Source organism: Cryptotermes secundus, unplaced genomic scaffold (assembly GCF_002891405.2).
Source record: "Cryptotermes secundus unplaced genomic scaffold, Csec_1.0 scaffold47, whole genome shotgun sequence".
Taxonomy (NCBI): domain Eukaryota; kingdom Metazoa; phylum Arthropoda; class Insecta; order Blattodea; family Kalotermitidae; genus Cryptotermes; species Cryptotermes secundus.
Window position 1 is genome coordinate 1857751 of NW_019721002.1, and position 22201 is coordinate 1879951.

General features: G+C 46.8%; 1 protein-coding gene across 2 annotated transcripts in view; it reads left to right on the plus strand.

Annotated features, from left to right (window-relative positions):
* Positions 1-22201, plus strand: part of LOC111874115 — a 71307-nt gene that overhangs the window by 13540 nt on the left and 35566 nt on the right. For both annotated transcript variants that reach the window (XM_033755356.1, XM_023869343.2), the window contains exon 2: positions 19370-19493. In XM_033755356.1, coding sequence (XP_033611247.1) covers positions 19370-19493 — 124 coding nt within the window. The remainder of the gene's footprint in view (positions 1-19369; positions 19494-22201) is intronic.

Genomic DNA, 22201 nt, shown 5'->3' on the forward strand with positions numbered 1-22201 from the left:
TTTTATTAAAACCCTTGGCATTTTTACTTTCGTCTTTTTAAGTAGTTCTGAAAACAAAGAAGGGTTGATATAAAAATTGTTCTGTGCGTTTCCAAGGCTGATCTCTCCTGTAAACGTCAAGGAAAATCCTACCTCCTCTCTTCCTGAAAATGTTCTGTGTACAACATGAAGATGGACTACGAAACTACCCTTAGAAATGACAGCTGTACTTCACAGGGCGAGCAGTACGCTGTCATCACTGCTTATTTTCATGGGCAAACGATATAAGAAAACACCGTAGGAAACCGTAATGGCGAAAATTCTCTCCACACGTTTCCTGGCTATATTAGAAATAAAGAAAAAGTTATCACATTTTGTTAGATAAAGCAGTTGTTGCGGAGGTCGAAATATTCGACACTTGGCAACTGAAGGGTTAACCGGAAGAAACAGTTGGCTGCTTTAATGAAATTAAATTGTCTGAAATGCTGTCATGTGCAGAGCACTCATCCGTCTGCTGCTCAACTGTTCTCATGTTTACCAACCTAACAGTGTCCTCTTCATCTTGCCCTTCTTCATGTCCTTACGTTCCATTAGGCAGGACCATTTACACAACTCCATCCACACTAAGGACCCTCCAACTCCGAGGAGGTCATCATTTTGTTTTACAGTGAAATGTTACAATATATATAGACATAAATATAGTGGAGTGTCTCAAACAGCTGCCCAAGACGACGTGTAGCTGATAAGAGTTAATTTCTTCTAGAATGCATTATCGACTTGATAGAGACATTTAAAAATGTTCGAAATTTGCGGCATTTCCAAAGAATCTATTGATTGTCGGTGATTTTGTTATGCATTTTGTTGACGAGACATGAACTCGAATAATTTTATCTGCACTTATAAAATATGCGTGAAATGAAATGAAGAAGCAACAACAATATTAATAACAACTAGATCTCCTAATTTTACTGAAAAATTAATATATTTTAATAATATATTAATACTGGTGTAACACGCTTTGAGAATTCAACAGGGAGATCTTATAGTCTGCTTTATAAGCTTTCGTACTGTTAACTTCCCCTGCTTTCTCTCGTGTTCTTTCCCAGCCCTACATGTTACCGAATGAGCTTCGAGGCCGACATTGAACGCCATCTCCCATGAATAACACGCACAATCACTCATTCGTAAACGGTCCCTTTTATATAGCAGAGTACATTTCATATATCCACATGAGAACAGTATCAGTACTCACAGAGTTGACACGAAACATTGAAACAAAAATCAACTGGTTAGTTCGTGACCTATTACACACATTTCGTTCATATATTATGTTAAACATCGACAATTTCAGAGCTGTCATCTCACCGTTACATTATTTATATATACATTGTGACGTGCCGCCTAAAATCCGGAATATCGAAGTCGAAGCAAATGTCCATTGCCAGCCAACGGCTGGGTAAACACTGGTCCCACAGTAAAGTCAGCCAATGCTAGGTAACGATTGGTTAAACTCATTCCGAGTGTACGCTGTAAACAAATTCACGGCGGCAGATTTGGTTACCACGGTAATTGCAATACTTCCCAACAAAACGCGATCTCACAGAGCAGAACAGAACCTTTCGAGGCGGTGCCTGGTGTCACGGCCACGCAACAGTTATGCAATGAGCTGCGAGTTCAGAAGCTCAGATCAGTAAAGTGTGGTCATGAGTCCTGCGGCGGTCTGACTTGAGAATTCGCTGGCCAAGTTTCCTGGAAACGGCTTCTAACAATGGATATTCTTCAGCTTCAAGCGCTCAAGTCCTCTCTTCACAGGCTCTCGTACAGAACTGACTAATCCCTAACCTTGTCTCTTGCTTATAACATATCAACACGGACCACACAGAAAACAGAGCTTCTATTGTGTTCGTGTCTCCTGCTGCAGGAACATGTTTACGGAGCCGTTGCCCAGAAGCGGCCTGGTATATCCGCCCATCTCGCTGTCGTGGCATAGCAACAAATTTTCAGTTAATATGATTGCGAAAATTGACATGGAAAGCAACCATATGCCGGACGAAGAACGGACACTTCTATTTTATGAAGTTCTTAACCTGTCTCTCGAGACTCCGAGTTCCGAAGGGCGGTATAAAACTCTCTAAGTCCCATATAAATCAGTGCAAGAAACTTGGCGCTGAAATCGTTAAGTTATTGGCTTCGCTAGATGTCACTTCCTTGCCAAGTTCCCCGTTCGAGACGCAGGCTCCTCAGTAAACACGTAATCGTCTCTGTGGCTTCTTTACGGCGCAGATATCCAGAGTTTACAGCGCCGAATGGCAGGATGACTGATGACGAATTATAAAGGATTTGGAAGGACAGAGTCTTCGCCTAATCGAGACAGTATACCGCCCTTTGCCTGGAGGGCCTGAGGAAAACAACTGATGTTATTGAATGACTACCATTTAACTGCAATAATTTAGGCTGCTGGTGTCTTACCCGACTTACTTTTCTGCCCTGAAGATAGAGGCGATATATTACTCCGAAACGTCGACCTCTCTCCTATCTACACAGAACCGTGGGATGAGAACTTCAACTTCAGTGTGAGTGCCTAGAAATGCTGCAACATTACACAGGTAACTTGACGTGAATCCGAGCGGCATGGCGGGGCGGTGTACGCTTCTCGCTTGTTTCTGGGAGGTGCCTGCTTCGAATCTCGACCGGACGCCGACTATCGCGAAATTCTTCATAGTTTTCTCCAGTCCTTCATACAGACAAACTCCGTCGCCTGTACTCCGCTAGCGAACTATACTGACGAGCGACCGACGCTTGTCTGCGTAGTGCCAACCTTTGCGGATAGAGAGTGTCACGTGGTCAGGGCAACGGATCCCCATGGCCGTTAATCTCGGTTCTCTAGACCGGAGCCGCTACTTTTCCATTCAAGTAGCTCCTCAATTATCCTCACGAGACTGAGGGGACCACGTTCCAGACCCACTACTTCTCAAAAAATCTGGTAGCGCTGCGAACCCGTTCGGTCGGCTGATCGCAGGAGCTGCTTCTCTTAGGGCCCCCATACACACACAGTTTGGCCTCCAGTTCGGCCTGCACAGTTGAAGACTGAAAGGCAAAACTGACGTATGTGGTGCGGCCGGCCGGCCAATCGTTTGGACTGTTGGCCTGAGGGAAACCCGTCGGTCCGTCAGTTCTGCCTGCAGGACCGTAGCACGTGACGTGTGTGACTCAGTATTATAGGCTGGAAGACCGTGATTGTGGCATGAAGCCTGCCGGTGTATGGGGAAGGAAAGGGAGAGGGTAAACTGTGAAAGTTTTGCTGTAAGGTCGATCGGAAGGCCAAACTGTGTGTGTATGGGGGACCTTACACTCTGTCTGCTACGGGAACGAGGGCACGTCATCGTCAGTTAGTGACGTATACCTAACGTCATTAGAAAGTTAAGCGCATGCGCATGTTCAAATGCTGGTTTAAATAGTCATGATGGCGACCCGGCTTGAGGAGTGTGCTGACAAATAACAGTGTTCAGCTGTACGATTTTTGTGGACAAAAGGACTCAATGCAAAGGATAATCATAAATAAAGTTTTCCTGATTATGGTGGGAAGTGTTTGTCACGTAAAGCGGTTCACAGCTGGGTGGCAAACGTTTAGCTGATGACAAAGACACCGAAACGGAGGTGCGGAAGTCAAAAGATTTCTATGCTGCGGGTTTCGACGCACTGGTAAAGCGATGGGGTAAGTGTATCAGTGTTGGTGGAGGATATGTCGAGAAATAAACGTTTTTTCCAGGTTCATCATATGTTTTGCGTTTTATATCCATTTGTGACCTATTTACCAACACTTCCTCGTATTTCCCGAATTCATATGCAAATGAGAAATTCAAACGTACACAGGACATTTATTCCGTACGGTTGGCTGCACGAGGAATGACGTAGCCTAGTTTGCAGAGCAGACGGACTTTACAAGAGGCGGATATACACGTCCCTGAATGCTGTAGGGTGCGGAGGGCAGATATCCGCAGATTTGAAGGAGACTGTAATGAAGCCCATATCTCTCTCTCAGCTCAGCCACTGTCCCACTTGAACACGGCTCCCTGCCCCGAGAGATGAAGACAATTTATGAAAAAGCATGGCTTCTTGCTGTTGCTGTTTGCGCAGAGAGGTTCAATGAATGCAGGCGCATTGAGAGGGTAAGCATCCAGCTTTCAGCTTTCTTCGTCTGTCTGTCCGTGTGTCTATCTATCTACCCATCTATCTATCTATGTATCCATCTATCTGTCTATCTATGTCTATATATCTAGCTAGCTACCTATCCATCTATCTAGCTAGCTACCCATATATCTATCTATCTATCTAGCTACCCATCTGTCTATCTATGTATCTATCTATCTACCCATCTACCCATCTGTCTAGTGTGTTTTACTGGGCTGCCAGAAGCTGATGCTATACCGCCTACGACGGCAGAATGATTAGTGAGTAAGAAATAAGAAAGGATCTGGAAGGAAGCGTTCTTGGCATAATTTGAGACAGACTCACTATCTCGGCATTTACCATTTAACATCCTATCCAATTATGAAAGAAACCTTGTACCGTACATCTCACTTAACATTAAAGAAAAACGAGTGTTTACGCGCACACAGCGTGAGGCGCTTTCCTTGAGAGGGGAATTTTATTTTTTTAAATTATTACAGAGACCTGCGATTTTATCCGATCTAATGCAGTAAAGTCCCTGCTCAGCCGCCTCTCTCCGCTCTATACTCGAAAATAATTCCATTTTCTTCTCTCCCCAGCTACCTGACCACACGGCATCATACCCCAGACAGTGCTCTGCAAATAACAGTTGGGTCCGAATGGCTGTGAACTTGGTTTTAACTGCGGAGACAAACTTTGCACTCAAAAGTAATTAAAGTGTGAAATGGCTATAACATCGATCCAGTGTGAGTAACTTCCCGTTTATTTCCTACGTTTCCCATTCCGAGGGGACTTCCCACTGCTCTCTCTGCCGTGTATGTCTCCAGCAGACACTCAGGCGAAGGTAACAGCGGAAGTTCCGACGCGTCGCCAATAGTTTCAGCCTACTCTCTTAAGCGTGGAAACGACGGCGACACAACAGTCCTGAGAACTGGCACGTGACTGAGGTACCTCGTCATACTAGACGTTTCGGGATATCCATGTATAGCGTGTGTCATATAGTGACAATTTATACACCAAATTTTGCTCACATTAATATGACAGCGACTGGAATTAAACTGAAGATCTGTCCCTCAGGACAGCGCAGGACAGAGGGTCACGTGACATGCTCGGAAGAAGAGAAAAATGCAAGATAAGTTCAGAATGGAAGATGTCAAGCTTAGAGACGACTTTATGAGAAGTTGTAGTATCAGATTGAAGTTCCGCATTAAAACGGACAAAACTTCGTCCCTTAGCTCAGCTGTGCGTCACTCCTAATGAAGCAGCTGGGGGAACCATTTGACAGATTTTCATGAAATTACATGCTGGGGAGTTTTAATAACAGATATTTTGACGTGTTAGTGACTATACACGGGGTGTGGGATTGGTAATTGGATATATTGCACATTTAAAACTCGTAACTACTTGTGATTGTAACACTACCGTTAATCTACACTCTTTACAATCCAGAATAACACATTCTACTTCTCAGTTCGCATTCACTAACCGCTGCTAGGTTACGGCTCAGCTTCTGTGTTCAGCGGTCCTTGTCCTCGTTGGCTGGCGACTCTCTCACAGCTAACCCATTATGAGAGCTCACACTCTCGACTGACCAACTTCATAGTCACAGTCAGAGTTACTTTACGGCTCGCGATTTACCCCCAATCATTTCGTCTTGACGTCAAGCCCCTTGAGGCTCACGATCAGAGATTTTTTCGCTTACAACTGAACCCTTACGGTCATGGTCCTTATGTAACATCTTCACTGACGAGAGGATGGGTTTGTCTCTTATGAACAGGCTCGGCCTTTGTCAAGTTTATGTATCGCTCATATAAAATATTGTTGAAAATTCTTCCACTTCTATTGTTGTGTGCGAATCCGTTGCCAAGGAGACATGTCTATCGGAAGTTACCTAGAAACTAAGCGGCCTCCGTAGTCTGGGGGTAATGTTCCCACCTAATGACTCAAGGTACGCGGGTTCAAACTCGGCGGAGGTCGTGGAATTTTTAAGGGCGGAAAAATTCAGGGAAAAAGTCCTCCGGGAGGGACTTTAAGCCGTGGGTCCCGTGTCATAGCTTTACGGCACTGAGCCAAATTAGGGACATTTCCCGCCCAACAGTAGTCTCTAACGCCTCTGGTAGAGGGGAGAAGCATTGAGATACCTCTGAGCCAGTAGAGGCCGACCACGCTGGCTGAGTAGGGACTGATGGTAAGCACCAATACCGATAGGGTATAGAGGCTGGTAGGTCATAGGAGGACGCACAATAGATAAAACTGGTCGCGGTGCATGGGGAAACCCACCCCCTCCAATAATAATAATAATAATAATAATAATAATACCTAGAAACTACCATCTCTTCTGGCTCCACTACTCCTGTCTTTGAACTGTCATATCACAGCAGGAAAACTGTAACGGACGCTTTAGGAGCAGACAGACACGCGTTTGCGCGCGCATCTCGCTAAACATTTATAGCCGCGACAAATGTTTCGAGCAAAGGTGGCACAGAACAATGAAACATGCATTTTATATCCCACAACATTTTCAGCGAGTTTTGCGGTTTTCGCGAGAATTGAACAAAACAAAATGCTAGTCAGCGTCATCTCAGCTGAACCAAACTTGTTCGCTCCCCGCTTGCACGCCATTTGTGCTGCAGCTCAGACACCCGGAACGCATCGCAGTTGTGTTCACTTCCTAACACGTTTGAAGCAGGTAAATGTAAAGCTGTCCCTATGCTTAAGTAAGTAATTAAGCACTGCGCCGTTCGTAAGTATTCTTGCTCTCGGCGCCTCAGGAGGAACAACCTCCGGTGCCCATTGAATAGCAGGCTAGGTGGGCCCCGAAACCGATAATGTCGACGTGAACAAGAGAAAAATCTTACCACTTCTGGACTCAAACTCCGATCCCTTGGCCGTCCATCTCACAGCCAGTCGCTTTCCCGGCTGGAATCTTACTTCGCGTAGTCCGGTAGTTTCCAAGATTTTGGAGAAAACTTCTGCTTCCATCCTTAGTGTAGATTCTATGAGACTGAAGAGTAAAGTCTGAAGGAACAAGCTGTCTCGAGATCCTCAGGGTATGGGAGTAAACGTAAGGAAACTATACGGCGTCACGTCCCACAAAACAGTAATAATCATGACAATGTATGAAGTGCAGGGTAGGAAGGAGCCCTGTCTGGGTAGTCTCTCTTGTAGGAACAGGCTCAAACAGACTCGTCTTGAGAGAGTGAAGTTCACACAAGCATAACCCATGAGCGGAGCCTTATACTGACTCAGACCAGTCATCGCGTTGCGTGAGGCTCCACGGACGCGCTAATTGAATGAGTCTCGGACTGAGACCTCGACACGACATCGTGTCCTCGCAATCAGCCAACTCAGCCCCAAACGACCAAGCCGCTTGTTTTCGCCTCTTGGAAGCTGAGGAGAGTTCCACATCTTTCCCTTTAAAGTTGAACTAGCTACAGACACTTGAAGGAAAGTCATTACTTTGTGGCAATCTTCACGCGCTTACACTTTCCCTTGAACCTTCGGCAGACGAGGCAGAATAATTGCCATAACAACTTTTAAGTTACAAGACGAAGTCTGAAGCAAAGGCGGCCTAATTACCATACAAACTTCGGCGCTAAGGAACACATGAAGAAGTGAGAGGAAAGTTTTGTATCCCAAAAGCAGGAGCCGGGATAACCCAGTCGGTTTTGCGATGATCTATGGGATGGACCGCCGGGGTTCGATTCCCGTTAGAGGCTACATTTTTTTTGTTTTCCATAGCGCCCTAATTGGCCCTGGGGTCCATGCAGTCTCCTATCCAATGGTTACCGGCACCTCTTTCCCCGGGGATAAATCCGCCGGGGGTTGAAACTGACCACTCACATCCATCTAGTGCCGAGGTCAAGAAACACGGTGCTATAGTTTAGTTCCTTGGGTTGGGGTGAGACTAACTGGCCTATTGTACCCGCTCCTGACGATAGATTATGAGTGTGGAGCAGTCGGTGGAATGATAATTGTCCGGGGAAACCGAAGTACTTCGAGAAAACCTGCCCCAGTGCCACTCCGTAGACTTGGCCTGGACTCAAACCGGGGCCGCCGCGGTAGGAAGCCGGCGACTAACAGCCTGAGCTATGGCACACCCTAACTTGGAGCTATACCTCCACTCCCCAATACGTCTTCTTGGCATAGTGAATAGCTGAACATACGGGAAACATTACCTTTACTTTGACGGAAGAGATGATGAAGCTTCTGCTGCTTCCATCCTCAGGAGTGAGGAGTGTGCCAAGCAACCAAATAGTAAGGGAGAAGAGACAGCAGTTCCTCCAAAGTCTAGGTGAATGTGTATCAGACTAAACGGTGTCAAGTTCCAGAAGATAGTACTCTTCATATTTATGAAGGCGAGAAGCTAAAATTCAGGAAAATAGGACTTGATCTCATTGTTTTGGCAACAGAAGTCGCCCTGGTGGCATGCTTCTTTATCTGCATAATTAGCCACATATCCTCTGCATTTTTTACCCTCGTTTTTAACTTAATTCCTGGAACTTAATCCATACCACTGTTTTATCACATTTTTGACATGTGCACGCTTGGCACAAAAGGTTTAGCTTGTCTTTTATTGTGATTTTTTCTTATCGCCCAATGATGGAACCTGTTGTCATGTGTTTATAGGCTGTTCTCTACTGACCTGGGTTTGTCCAGTTAATGAGATTAGCTCTTCCTAACGGGTCCCATCCACCTGAGGACGGAGACACATCTAGTCTCCATTTCGCTGTGGTTGTTTGTCATATATACCACACGAGCCGGTCACGATAGCCGAGCGGTCTAAAGCATGTACTGTCTTCGCTCGCTTGGAAACCGGGATCGTGGGTTCGGATCCCACTCAAAGCATAGATGTTTAGTTTGTGTGTGCATTTCTCTGTGTCTGTGTACAGGTAGAGACCTTGCGACGAGCTGATCACCCGCCCAAGGAGTACTACCGAATATGTAAGATCTAGAAAAACCGAAGTGAACGGAGAAGTTCATGGAGGTAGGCCTAGGCCCGCTGGGGCTATAGTGCCAAGGAAAGAAAAATACACATATATACCACACGATGAATAAAGTTCTGTACAACAGGTTTCCTTCTCAGTATATTATGCGAGCCATCTCCGGGCTACGGTTCCCGGAGCACCAGGCTAAATGAGTTACGGCACGCTAATGGCGCAAAAATGGGCGCTGTGCTGCTTTGTGTTGCAGGAATTACGGTAAGGCTTGTGGAGCGGTCTCAGCCCACATCAGCAAAACACGGCTGCACAGTGTATAAACGGCGTACAGGAAATGTACGTGTATTTACGTTCCCGAGCTATGGATAAACATGCGCGCCTTCCTCTTTTTGTCATCCGTGGGTGGATATGGAAATGCAACGCCCGTGGCTGCGCTCGCAAGGGCTCCTGCACGCAAAGTACCATGCTATGAAAGGATAAGAAGTGGAGGGGGGCTGGTGTGGATGCTGTGGGAAAGAGAAAATCCTTGCACTGCCGGGAATTGAACCCAGGCAGTAGAGCCCATCGCTATATCAAGTCTTGAATGCGTTGAGTTCCACTTTATTTCTCAATTTCCCATACACACGACAGAGCATTGTGGCCGTGAAAAAGCAATAACTTCGAGGTTTGACGGACATTAAACTTTCAGCTCCTGTGATTACAAAAAGTGTCTTTTTGTGGGTGTCTGTATGGGTGTGTCCCCTGCCGCTAGCGCTGCAACGGTTGAACTCTTCCCCCCCCCCCATGTTCGGTATTCAAGAGTTTATCCATCACAGGCCGGTGACCGGTGAATACGGACATTCTACCCCTTCAGACAAGTCCCCAGAAAGAAAATAACGATTTTCTAACATACGATTTTGATTAAATTCCAGTGATTTATGGAGGCATTCTTCGTAAGCGAAACCGAATAGATGACATCTTCAGGAAAATAATGGTATGCGCACTACGAGTCCAGACGTGAAATGTCAATTTTGTGGAAAAAATTGAGTCTCGTGTTTACTGGCGCCAGATATTCTAAAACAAACTCTAAAGAACATAACGTTTCGGAGACTGATCTATTTCCATCCTCAGGTGAGGGATTGTGAGACACCTAATTTGTTGTTTCCATTAGGAAAAGCTGACCTCAATCACATGAAATGGAAACATTTTCCAAGATATACAATTGTTCAGTCGATAATCTGTTATAAATTCAAGAGTGGGACCTCCACTTCTTTCGCCTTTCTGGTCTTGGCGTGAGATTACAGACGCACAAACTTCATCTCTGAAACGGAAGCCTCTCTGCATGGCCTGCACACAGGCATGAGAAATGCGTCCCTAGGGTTGCCGTGTCGCCTCGCCTCACGCACCCATTTTCACGGCCGTGTGCGGTCGTGGGGGGGGGGGGGGGAATTGGTGTGGCCTTACCCTAAATGGAGCAACAGTCGCAGTTACCTTTACTTGTGCCTGTTTGTCCGCTTATAATCTGAAGTGAACTTCCACAGGAGCACTTGCTGAGGATCGAATGGGAAACCTCCTCGTTTGTTATATAGAAGCTTTCGGGTGTCAGTAGCGTCCACTGAATTCTACCTATCCCTTTTCAGTCCTACATGTTATCGAATCATACGACGACAGACTTTAATATCATCTCCCACGAATGATACTCACAAATATCCAATCGTAAACCGTCTTGTGTTTGTATACCATAATCGTACTTCACTTTAAGTATCAGTATCAAAATACTGTTACACGTAGACCCGTTGCTAGGCAACGACTGAGAAAACGCAGCTACACAGCAGCCGTTCCTAAGTAACGGCTTCGAAAAAACATATTTCCGCGGCAACAATTTCACATCAATAAGGGAACGGTGTTTTCTGTGTGGTCCGTGCCGACATGTTATCAGCAGAATGGTGAGAGTTAGTTGAGCTGAGTTAGATGGTTGATGAGTGGCTGAATTACTCAGTAACTTAGAGAACTGCCGAGGTTCAGTAGCTATGAGCTGCTGCTGCTGGTAGCTGAGGCCAGGGATAGTTCGGGAACCCAGAGGAGGAACGTCCGCCATTGGAAGCCGCTACCGAGCAACGACTAATGAAGACGTGACAGAGGACACTAGTGTGTCTGAATTCTTATTTACTCGTATTATTTAGAGGAGATTCAGTCTTCAAAGTGTTAACGTACAGAATGTGGAGCAAACAGGCCATGGCCTAATTTGAGGTGGTGTTCCGCCATTTCCCTCGAGTTTGCAGCTTTACTCTACTTAACGTCTCTGTCTCAGACTACACAGCGCCGAATGAATGGGCGGCAGCGAATAATGAATTCGTGAATATTCAGAAGGGAGCGGTTAGGGCCTAATTAAGGCATTATTCCGGAATATGACTGGAAGGACTGAGAAAAACCACGAACATGACTAAGTCAGGAAAGGCGAAGCATCTTCCGAACATGAGTGTAGAACGTTTCAGTTACGTAACTCCGCTTGGAGAGACTGAGAGAAATTGCGAACCAACATGAAAAAACGGGATATCCCAGCCGGAATTCGAGCCTGTGACCCTCCAGATAGAAGCGAGAAGCGTCACCGCTTCAGCCAACAACAAACTTTCTTGGGGTGGAAAGTAACATTACGGAATAGCTGTGTTCTGTAAAGGCACACACACAGAGTGACGAAGCATTGTTTACTTTCCTGCGCGAATATGAGGGCTGGCATCGCCTGGGGTGACTGGCCATAACTGTTACTTTCACTTAACACATGAGAACCCACGATAGTAACCAAGGAACACGGCCTGTCGCATGGCAACGGGTGCTGAAGGCGCATACAAGAGAACAGGAGAAACGCTGCAATATCTTCAGACTGTGATGTCATGCAAATTGTGAGAGGAACAAACCGTCATTGGAACGCAGCCAGATAAAGCAGTCATTGGGCAGCTTTGTCTTCGCAGAAGTTGCTGCCCAACCCCTTGCCACCGGCAATCCCGCACAGCTGGTGGTCACTCGGTCCCGGCACACACACATTCGTGAAGCTGACTTTGCTAATCAGCGCAAACACAGAGCGGACAAAGGATTAACATGCTGGATTTCAGTGACTATGAAGGGTACTACTTACTGTCTGCGATCTGATGCCGTGTAGTCCGGTAGAAGCAGCTTGCTTGGCTTACTCTTCGACGCTAGAGATGGAGGCGTTACGTTCCACCATGTGGTGTCGAGTCGCAGAAGACAGTGCCGTACTTTTCAAAGAATTTTTAGACGATAAAACCGAGAGATGAAAACAGTTAAAAGGAGGGGCAACTGCGTAAATAAAATATTTACAAAACAATTAAAATATTGTGGTTTATCGCTCGAAAGCATGGGATTTTTAGGTAGGAAAAAACGAAAATTACCATAAATGGAGCTCTGTAGAAGATCCAGAGGAATATCAGATAACGGTGAAGTTGTCCCTGTGCTCAATTAAGCACTAAGACCATAAGACATGTGACGAGTGGAAGTATATTAATATCGTCACTAGATGGAGATGAATGGTCCGGTTTCCCCGGGGGGATAAGTACCCCAGCACTAAATAAGACAGGCGGCTGGGTGGGTCACTTTGCTGTGAAACGAGGTGTCTCTTACCCCTCAAGAAAAGTGAACTCACACTCCTCGGTCGTGAAGGCCGTAACCTGGCCACTACAGGGAATGAAAAATATCCTGATAATACGGAATTCCAAATTACGTAATCAGGTATGAAACTGACTTAGTTTGGGGGGGGGGTATAAAAAAACAACTATCAGCATGGTACAGCCACGTCCAAAGAATGTGACTCGAACGGGCGAAGCCTCGGAAAATCCTAACAAAGTAATCCTATTTCTTCCCCCAGCTTCTTTCGTCACTAGCCCCATGATTTTCCCTTTTCATGTACTCTTATACCATTGCTTCTTGCCTCCTCCTCTACCCTCAAAGCAGCGATACCAACACAGAGAGCTGAAGCTAGTGTCTTGCTGCGTGTGACAATCTGGTCCAGACGGGGTTTGATACCAAGACACGCTCTAGGCTCGAATCCTGGAGGGGCTCGGTTCAAATCTCGGCCGGGTCATCTCGTGGCTTTCCTCAGTGTCGATGTACAGTATCGATCAGGCCAGAAAAGCGTGTTTCGAAATCCTTTAAAATTCATCTGTTATCTATCATTGAAGGAGCTGAGGCCATCCACTGGAAGGTCTGCTCAGCAGCCCACGAAAAGGGACTCCATAGTGAGACTACCACTTGCATGCAATTGCTGGCCGCGTCTGGACTGGTTTTATTGCGTGTATGGTACAGTTTTACTGTCTGCTTTATGTACTCCCTTTACTGTTGTCCGAGCCTGTGTTTCCTCATCTTCTCTGCTTTGGCAGCTAATCCGAGCACACACTAACACCACTGTCGCAAGCTCCGTTCAGTGACGGTCAGTCTCTGTAGCAGACTGGCCAGCCAGCTTCGCATTTCGGACGTCCTGCTTCTACTGACTCTGGTCCTCAATTTCTTCTCAGCAGTATATATAAGAATTTAGTTCGTACCTCGCAGGAAACACATTACGTCTCCGCTACAGAGCCCAACAAGTTACCATAATGAAATAGTTCTGCACTACACGCTTTTAGTTATCTACAGCCTCGTTAAATTCACTACAAAGTGATTGTATTTCCCGCCCGAAACACTTCTGAACATACGTCACACCTCGCGAATGCAACAGTATGGAAGAAAGGCCCTGTGTGTTCAACGAGATATTCGGTATGTCTGTAGTCAGTAGTTTCTGCTGGTCTGACTCTGAAGCTACCTCAGACATGTTGCAGACACTGACTGTACTGCTGAAACTCGCTCACGCTGTCCCTGTAAAGCAAGCATCCCTGTGTGCTTGTGAAACTCAAAGCCACAGCAGGGAACAGAACTGCAGGTTCTGCAAGCCAAGCCGAGGCGGGCCGAGGCAAATACCGCGCTCTGCAAGCCCGACAGCGAGTCTGTGTCTCTCGAGCCGCCGAGCCCCTCAGGAGAGCGGCTTTCGTGTATGAGCCTTTGTTTGTTTGTTTGTTTGATATATAGAGAGATAGATTTGGATAATTACTTAATCAGCTAGTTAATTAGGTGGATGAGTAGGTATTTAGATAGGTAATTAGTTTATTAACTAAGTAGGGTGTTAGTTAGCTATTTATAGTATATGTGCCGATCACAGTGGCCGCGAACTGTCTTCGCTCGCTCGAACGCTGAAATCGTGGGATCGAACCCCACTCAAGGCATGGATGTCTGTGTGCGTTTATTCTGTGCTGTTTTGTGTGTAGGTAGCGGCCTTGCGTTGGGCTGATCCCCCGTCGAAGGAAACTTATTAACTGCGTAAGGATTAAGAAACTTAAAAAGCGGTCAAAGTACACAAGGGCTGTAGATCCATATATAGCTAGGTAATCATCGTAATCATCATCATCATCATCATCATCGGAAAAATCAGCAAGTTAATCGTGAATTAGACCATCCCATGCTCATTTCCTCGTAATTTTCAACAATATTTTTTTTACAGAGCAAAGTCGTCAGCATTGCGTCCAACCCTCAACCTGGGGTACCAGGTCCCTGTATTTTTCTCTCCTTCTACGACTCGCAGGGCCACGGTGGAGGTATTCTAACCCGCCTCCACACGGATCTAGATAGGTAATAAATGAGTGAGTTAATTAGACGGATCATCCGTTAGATAATTTAACAATCAGGAGATAAAATATTTCTGTAATCAGCCAGATAATTATTTAGAGAGTTAAGTATCTAGTCAGTTAGTTAGTTAGTTAGTTAGCTAGTTAGTCAGCTGAACAGACCATTAGTAAATTGGGTAGTTAATGATGCCAGTGGTCAGTGTGTGCGCGCCTGCGCGCCCTCGTGTTATTCATATCATTATAGGCATATATCGAATGCAGCTCGAACAAAGAGCAAATTGCGTGTTTTCATTTTTAATTTGGGTCCCATTTGCATTTCAATTTTATTTAACAGATAAAACTGAATATGCGACCCCAACCTCCCATTTACATTCGAAGTATCCCAGGTGGTACAGTGATGTATCCATGTTTCCAGCCATGACGCCCTTTCCCGCCACACGAGTCGGTAATTCCCCCCAGTGACACCTGACCAGTTTGTGGAGCCCCTGATCAATATTCTGCATAGGATTAAAGCATGAGCGAATTCGACTGCAAGAATTGAATTTAAAGTTGCTACAGGGATACAGCATTGAATAAACAGTTCTGTTTTCTGCGATATACTTCCGTGGAGTCCAGTGGAAGTTAAGCGACGTTTCGGAGGAACATACTGCTTACTGTCTCTTATGCTGGTTTCTCGTTTGGCCTACCCTTCGACCCTGGAAATGGAGGCGTTATGTTCCTCCGAAACGTCGGTTGACTGCCACCTTACTCCACGGCGGTATATGCCAGTACCGCTGCGAGAGGGTCATGTCCAGCTTAAGACAATGCTCTGGGCTTCTGAGAGCTCTCCAAAAGCCTGGGCACAGGAAATTGTACATCATTGGTTCTCAGTTCTCACGGTGATCAAGAGCTAACGTTACTTCAGCTCCTGGGTGTCTATATTGTGCATATATGGGCAATGCTGCCGACGTTTCTGAGACAAAACTGCATACATCTTCAGGGCTGACGTGTATACGTACACAGAAACTCGTCCACTCTACACATTTCAACCCTGACGATGGATGCAGATTTGTCTCCGAAACATCGGCGATACTGCCTACATCCACATGGTGCGAAAACCAACAGAAGACTCGGGATCAGCAATGAACAACTGTGAAAGATTAAAATCAATAATTTGATTATATCTGTCTTGTATGATATGGCGTCGTGACCCCCTATGTTTAGCTACGTTTCGGAGGAAACGGAGGAGATGAGAAGAGGGGAGGGAGGGGCGATCTCTGAGCGAACCAATAAGAGCAAGAGAGCTGAAGGACGGAGGCGTCAGAATCCCCAAGCCGATCTGCCTTCGAGTTGAGACGCGGTTCTCACGAACATCACTCTATTCGAGGATGTGACGCCGCGTAGTCTGGTAGATACTTCAGGAACTCCCCAACCCACTGGTTCGCTTTTAAGCCTAAGCATTGTCTTCACTTCCCTGCCGTGAAGATGGAGGCAGAAGTTTCCCCCAACATATGAACAAGACTATACGGAGTCACATTCTAGACCACAGCAGCAGCGTGCTTGCATTAGCCAACTTCGCTACATCTCTCTCTACTGCAGACCGCAGACAAACAGCAATACGAGTCGCTCGCCAAGCCTTGCAAACGTTGCCACGAAACTGCTGCGCGCTTGTGAGCAAATTCTCTTCCTTAAGGAGGCCGCTGGGAGACATGAAGCCCACCTCCTGTGTCGGGCGCACCTTGTGTAGCAGTTCTGCCGTGAGTTTGAATTTTCCAGCGGCATATGAACACCGGAAGTGTGCTGACCACGTGTAACGACGGCTTAACGGTCTACGTCACTGACTGACCGTGGCTGGCCCTCCTACGCACGGCAGATGCAACCTGAGAACTGAAATCATTAAGCCAACACAAACACTAATGGCAAGGAAACACCGAGAATGGTCATTTGAGGGTCGAAACGTGTTAGTTGGACACACGCGTATTGCATGACTCTGCTATTAAACTCTTATATACAGGGTGTCCCAGGAGGAATGTGCCAGACTTCAGGAGGGTGTTCCTTACGTTAAAGTATGCCGATATAACCCAAAACACCTATGTCCAAAGTTGAACGGTTACGGAGATAATGGCCCGAGAAAAGTGTGGTTTTCTGGCGGGTCCACGCACTGTACCTGTCAGCTGAAAAGTCTTATCTATGTTTGTCCTTGAGTGTGGTGATGGCAGCTCACGTTAGCCCCATACACTCGCATACCAGAACGCGCAGTCAGCAATGTTATGTCAGCGTTTGCCATTCATGTGTCATGTATAGTGCTTGGAACTCGTAACGACAACTCTGACATGGCGTGCGAGTTTATTGTAGTCCAATTTAATGGCTTCATGTCATTCACAAGTTAGTTTGATGTTACGTACATTATTAACGTTACAGAAACCACATATTCCTGCCAGTTTTAATATGTATTTGGTAATCAACATGTGTGTAACACCTGTCAAAGTTTCACACTTCTCTGGCCATTATCTCCGTAACCGTTCAACTTTAGACATAGGTGTTTTGGGTTATATCGGCATACTTTAACATAAGGAACACCCTCCCGAAGTCTGGCACATTCCTCCTGGGACACCCTCTATATTGTAACATTCACAGCTGTTGATCTGCAATAGGCGAATATAAAACGACCGTGTCTGAGCAACGTCTCGGTAAACACGTTCCCGTGGAAACAAACACCTCAATAATATCCGGGCTGTCGCTAGGCAACCGCCCATAACAATAACAGAGGAACTGTTGGAGGCGGTGTTTCTTGTTGGGCCCATCCTGAGGCTACATAACGGGGACCCCGGGCCAGCTGAGGGAAATGGGGATATTCGCTGGACAGGAAGGACCTGAGCGTGGGGGAACTGAAGATTCTCCACTGTTAGAAGCCGTTGCTATGGAACGGCTGTTGAAGGCAATTCACACTGGAGAAGACTTAATGTTTGCAGCAGTTATGTCTAAAGTGTGCAGATTAGCGGTGGCGCTGTAATTGTTTGTAGTTCCGAACGGTGTGCATAAGTGATCAATATATCCAATATCGAATCCATGACCTGTGGAGAAGCAGCTGAGACCGTTCAACGAAGAGACGTACAGTTCAGTCTCTGAGCGGCACCTCAGCGCAGTCCTTGTGAGGAAGGAGGCGCCCTCGCACAGGGCGGTCTCAATGAAACTCTTCACAGGGGACAATTCGTATCGCCCGCCCTTACCCCGTGACCTTTCTGTCCGCTGGGGCATGCTCCCCAGCCTCCGCCCTACAGAAAATCGACGGATAACGGAGCTCAGGTGCGGACATGCCTCTGTTCTGACTGATCTGCCAGAGCAACTTCACACACGCAGTGGAGTCTTTCTGGAGGAGCTACCAGTCCCTCAGCCACTCAAGAGCTTTGCAACGTAACCCGATATTTCCTTGCCGTGTGCCAATCCAATCCATATTCTCCCGAAGGTTCTGTCTGTGCACCCACCCTATTGACCAGAACGGGGCACCGACCCCCTCCGGCCCCTCCCAATGGGTCTGTTTGATCAAAAACTACTTCTACATGAACACTCATACTTCTCACTTGTACCTTGACGATGGAGGCAACAGATCCTCCCGAAACGTTTGCATAGATACAATGCGCAGTGGATTTGGTCCAGCCCACTAACTGTGATAAGGGTTGTAGGGTGTGAATTGGGTAGTGAGGCGGCCTTCAGTATATTGTGTCACCCTGCCTCCCATCACTGTCCCCAATTTCCCTCACGTACACCCAGAGACCAGGTCGGCTCTGAAGAGACCGGTTGATGCCACTCGTCTCCTGTGTCACCCAGCAGGCCTGACGTTCAGCTAAATAACAGAGCCTACTGCAAGGAAGGTGAGATGGGCAGGGCAAGCAGCACGCAATAGAGAGATATGCGTAACATATCTGTAGTTAACTAATCAACACATCATGAAGGCGTATGGCAGAGTGGAGGCACAGCTCCACGCATCTTCACCTTGACACTAGATGCAAACGAATTACGAAAAATAGTTGCAGCACTGACACGTAATTTAAAAGTCTCTTTTTTGTGTTTTCATGGCTGTTGTTATTCTGATGATGGTGTTCTAGGATTTGACACCGTGTAGTCTTATAGGCTTAGGCTTTCCATCTTCAGTGCTAAAGTATGCACAGTGAGAAACGGGTTGCCTATATAACAGGGTCAGTTCCTCGCCTTACACGTTCAACCCGAAAGAAAACATACGAAATATCGGTATCAGCCTACAAGTCTACACGGCGTCACAATCCACAGGCCCATGATGTGAACGTACTTTGTTCAGGTTAAGTATGTCTGAGGAGGCGCCATCATTATGCAGTGACGTACATCGTTACTTCATCATTAGAAATGCAATTCATTCATCAATGTCTCTACAGCCCTTCGTTGGGCACTGACCGCTTTTGTAGTTTCTTAATCCTATACACAGTCGGTAGGACTCTTCTGAATGGGGATCAGCCCGTCGCGAGGCCGCTGCCTACACACAGACACTCATGCCTTGATTTGGATTCGAACCCATGATCCCAGTGTTTGAGAGGGCGAATAGACCGCGTGGCCGTTAGAACATGAGCAGCAGATTGTGACGTCTGAAGCATGTGCCTGCCCAGAGTGGACTGTATGTTGCAGGGCTACTTCAGCGTGACCGTGCTGATAATGGGGCACTTCGTCCACTCCGAGCAGCTCTACTGGAGTGGGAACCACACCGAGCCTCAGAGTGACAGCCTCCTGGAGCCCGACGTCATCTCCCCCAGTAAGTAGGTCTCCTGCAGCCTAGCTACGGACTGGCCGATCCCTGCAGTTGGACAGAAAAAGTCCATCCTTTACCCTTAAGGAGGCAGCAAGTTCCTCCGAAAAGCTGATAAATATCTACCGGACAGTACGGCGTCACACCCTACAAGACAGCCACTGCCGTCACAAACTCAAATGCTAAAGATTATGTTTTCCACAGCGTGCAGACCGGCTCTAAGGAGCACCCAGCCTCACGCAATGGGCACTGGGACATTTTCCCGGGGGTAAATTGGTCGTAGTGTGAAGATAACCACTCACCTCCACCTAGTACTGAGGTTAAAACTGCGTGGAGCTGAGCACCACTCCCCTATACGCCTTCATTGTGCTGTGCTCGATTAAGCAACAACTTTATATTTTATTTTAATCACAACGAGAACGAGCTCTATCTCCGTCACAAAGACCAACCAGTTAATGTTGCTGTTAGTTGTTAGAATTAAGGAAAAGCACACGCTGGGGTGGGTGAGAACAGGGTGCCGAGGGGGTTATCTGAACCCCAGAGGGAAACAGCAACACGAGGAAGGAGAGTTGCATGATGAGAACATAAGTCTTACTTCCCATTAAATATCATTAGGAAGATGAAGTAGGCACGGCATGCAGCACGCATGAAATGGAAGATAAGTAGATACCAAGTTCTGTTCGAAAACCCGAAGGAAAGACACGATTTGGAAGAATTTGACATTGATTAGAGGTAAAAAGTAAAAGAGGTAAAGCTGTCCCTGTAACAGACCGTGGAGGCCCATAGGGTTGTGAGACGTCGAGGCTCCCATATTTTCTCTAGACAATTGGCTCACAGATGGCGGTGAGGTTGTCAGCCTTACGCGCCGGCCGCCTTTTACCCCCAGGAATCTTCCCGGTACTAATTTCTGTTAGAGGCTGAGTCGACCCCAGGGTTATAGTGCATCTGGAAGGGTTAGGTCAATTGAAAAATACAACACATCGAGAATCGAACCTATGACCTTCCGGCTTGTAGAATACCTCAACCAAACTACGCCACCGCGTGGCCCACTTCGATGTGAGGTTAATATTAAAATTAATCAAAGCGAATTCCGGTGAAGATTACAGTCCGAATTAAACTGGCTTAGAACAGAAAGCAGTGGCGGGCTTCTTTTTAACTCGGTACTGAACCTTCTGTTTGAATGGAATTTGAGGAATTTCTTGACTAGGTGAGCAACCATTAGCTTAGAATGATTCCACTGAATAAGGACCATGTTTTCCGATCAAGCACTGATCTCGCTACGTGAGACGAGGGCCGTGTATCTGTCTCGCAATATGAGCTCGCCGCTCCAGTCTGAAAAACTCGCCCATGGCTGAATAATTAATCGCTCTGCAATTTATGTGCAAAACTTAAAACCTTCGCCTTCCATCGCAGAAAAATGAGCGTTCTCCTGTATGACGCTACGTCGCTGCCAATTAGAACAGCCCAGTGGAGGGGAACTTGATAACAGCGCACACAACACGGGTGCGGGGAGCGCTCAGGCGCCAAGTGACGGCGCATAACAATTGTTAATTTAAACTTGGGGGAGGCTGCCTTAGCAGTGCCGACAGCACAAATGTCCACACACCCCCACGTACATCTCCAACACAACTCAAAGGATTTATGTTAAATCTGCAGATCAAATTTCGTTTTGGCGCACCAGTAAGAATTATTTCCTCTTTTCCGGCTTCCATCTTTAGGTTTACTGGCTCAGCCGGTGCAGCATCTGAGCTACAGACTGGAAAATAAAAGAATGGGGCTCGACTCCTGGCAGGGTCAAGAGAATTTTCTCTTCTTCACACTATCCAGACCGGCTCTGGGGCCCACACAGCCTCCTATGCAACGGGTACTGGGGACTATTTCCTTGGGTCCGGAAGTATATACCTGTAGGTAGGCACAGACCTAATCCTCCACTCTGGGCAGCGCCATAGCTCAAGCAATTAGTCGCTGGCTTCCCACCGTGGCGGCCCAGGTTCAAACCCGGGTCTGGTCAAGTGGGATTTGTGGTGGACAAAGTGGCGCTGGGGCGGGTTTTCTCCGAGTACTTCGGTTGCCCCTGCCAATTTTAATTCCACCAAATTCTCCATAATCATAATCACCCGGGGCAGGTCAATCAGTGGCGGCCGTGCCGAGTGGAGTCAGTTGGACTCCACCCCCCACTAAGCGAATTAAAAAAAAAAAACCTTCACTCCCCCATACGTTTGCATGGCGTGTTGTGTAACAAGCGACATCCATAAGCTGCCCTCACGAGGTTTAGCGTACTCTGATTCGTGGAGTAAATGGACTTTATTAACATTATGGCCGCCCATACGTGGAGCATACTGTGACGTGTACACCCATTTCCACGTAACAGCTGTGTAAGCAGGCGGCAGTATAAGTCGCTGCTAGGGAACAGCTCTGTTGACACCTTGTTTCCCTGGCACAGAAAGAACACTTTCTCTGCGGTCCGTGTCGGGGTTGTATAACAGGGACTATTAGTTTAGAGAAGAGCTGTGAGAAGTGAAAAGCTGATAGCTGAAACTGGGGAGATTTCGGGATCCCAGAGGAAGCGAAACGTCTGCCGTTCGAAGCCGCCACTAAGCAACGGCTAGTGAAGACTGAAAAAACTTTATGTGTGCTGTAGCTACAGAGATCTTTGGACTGTGTGACTCATTCAGACTGTCGTAGTTATGTGCAGTTACGAATGTAAGTGTCCA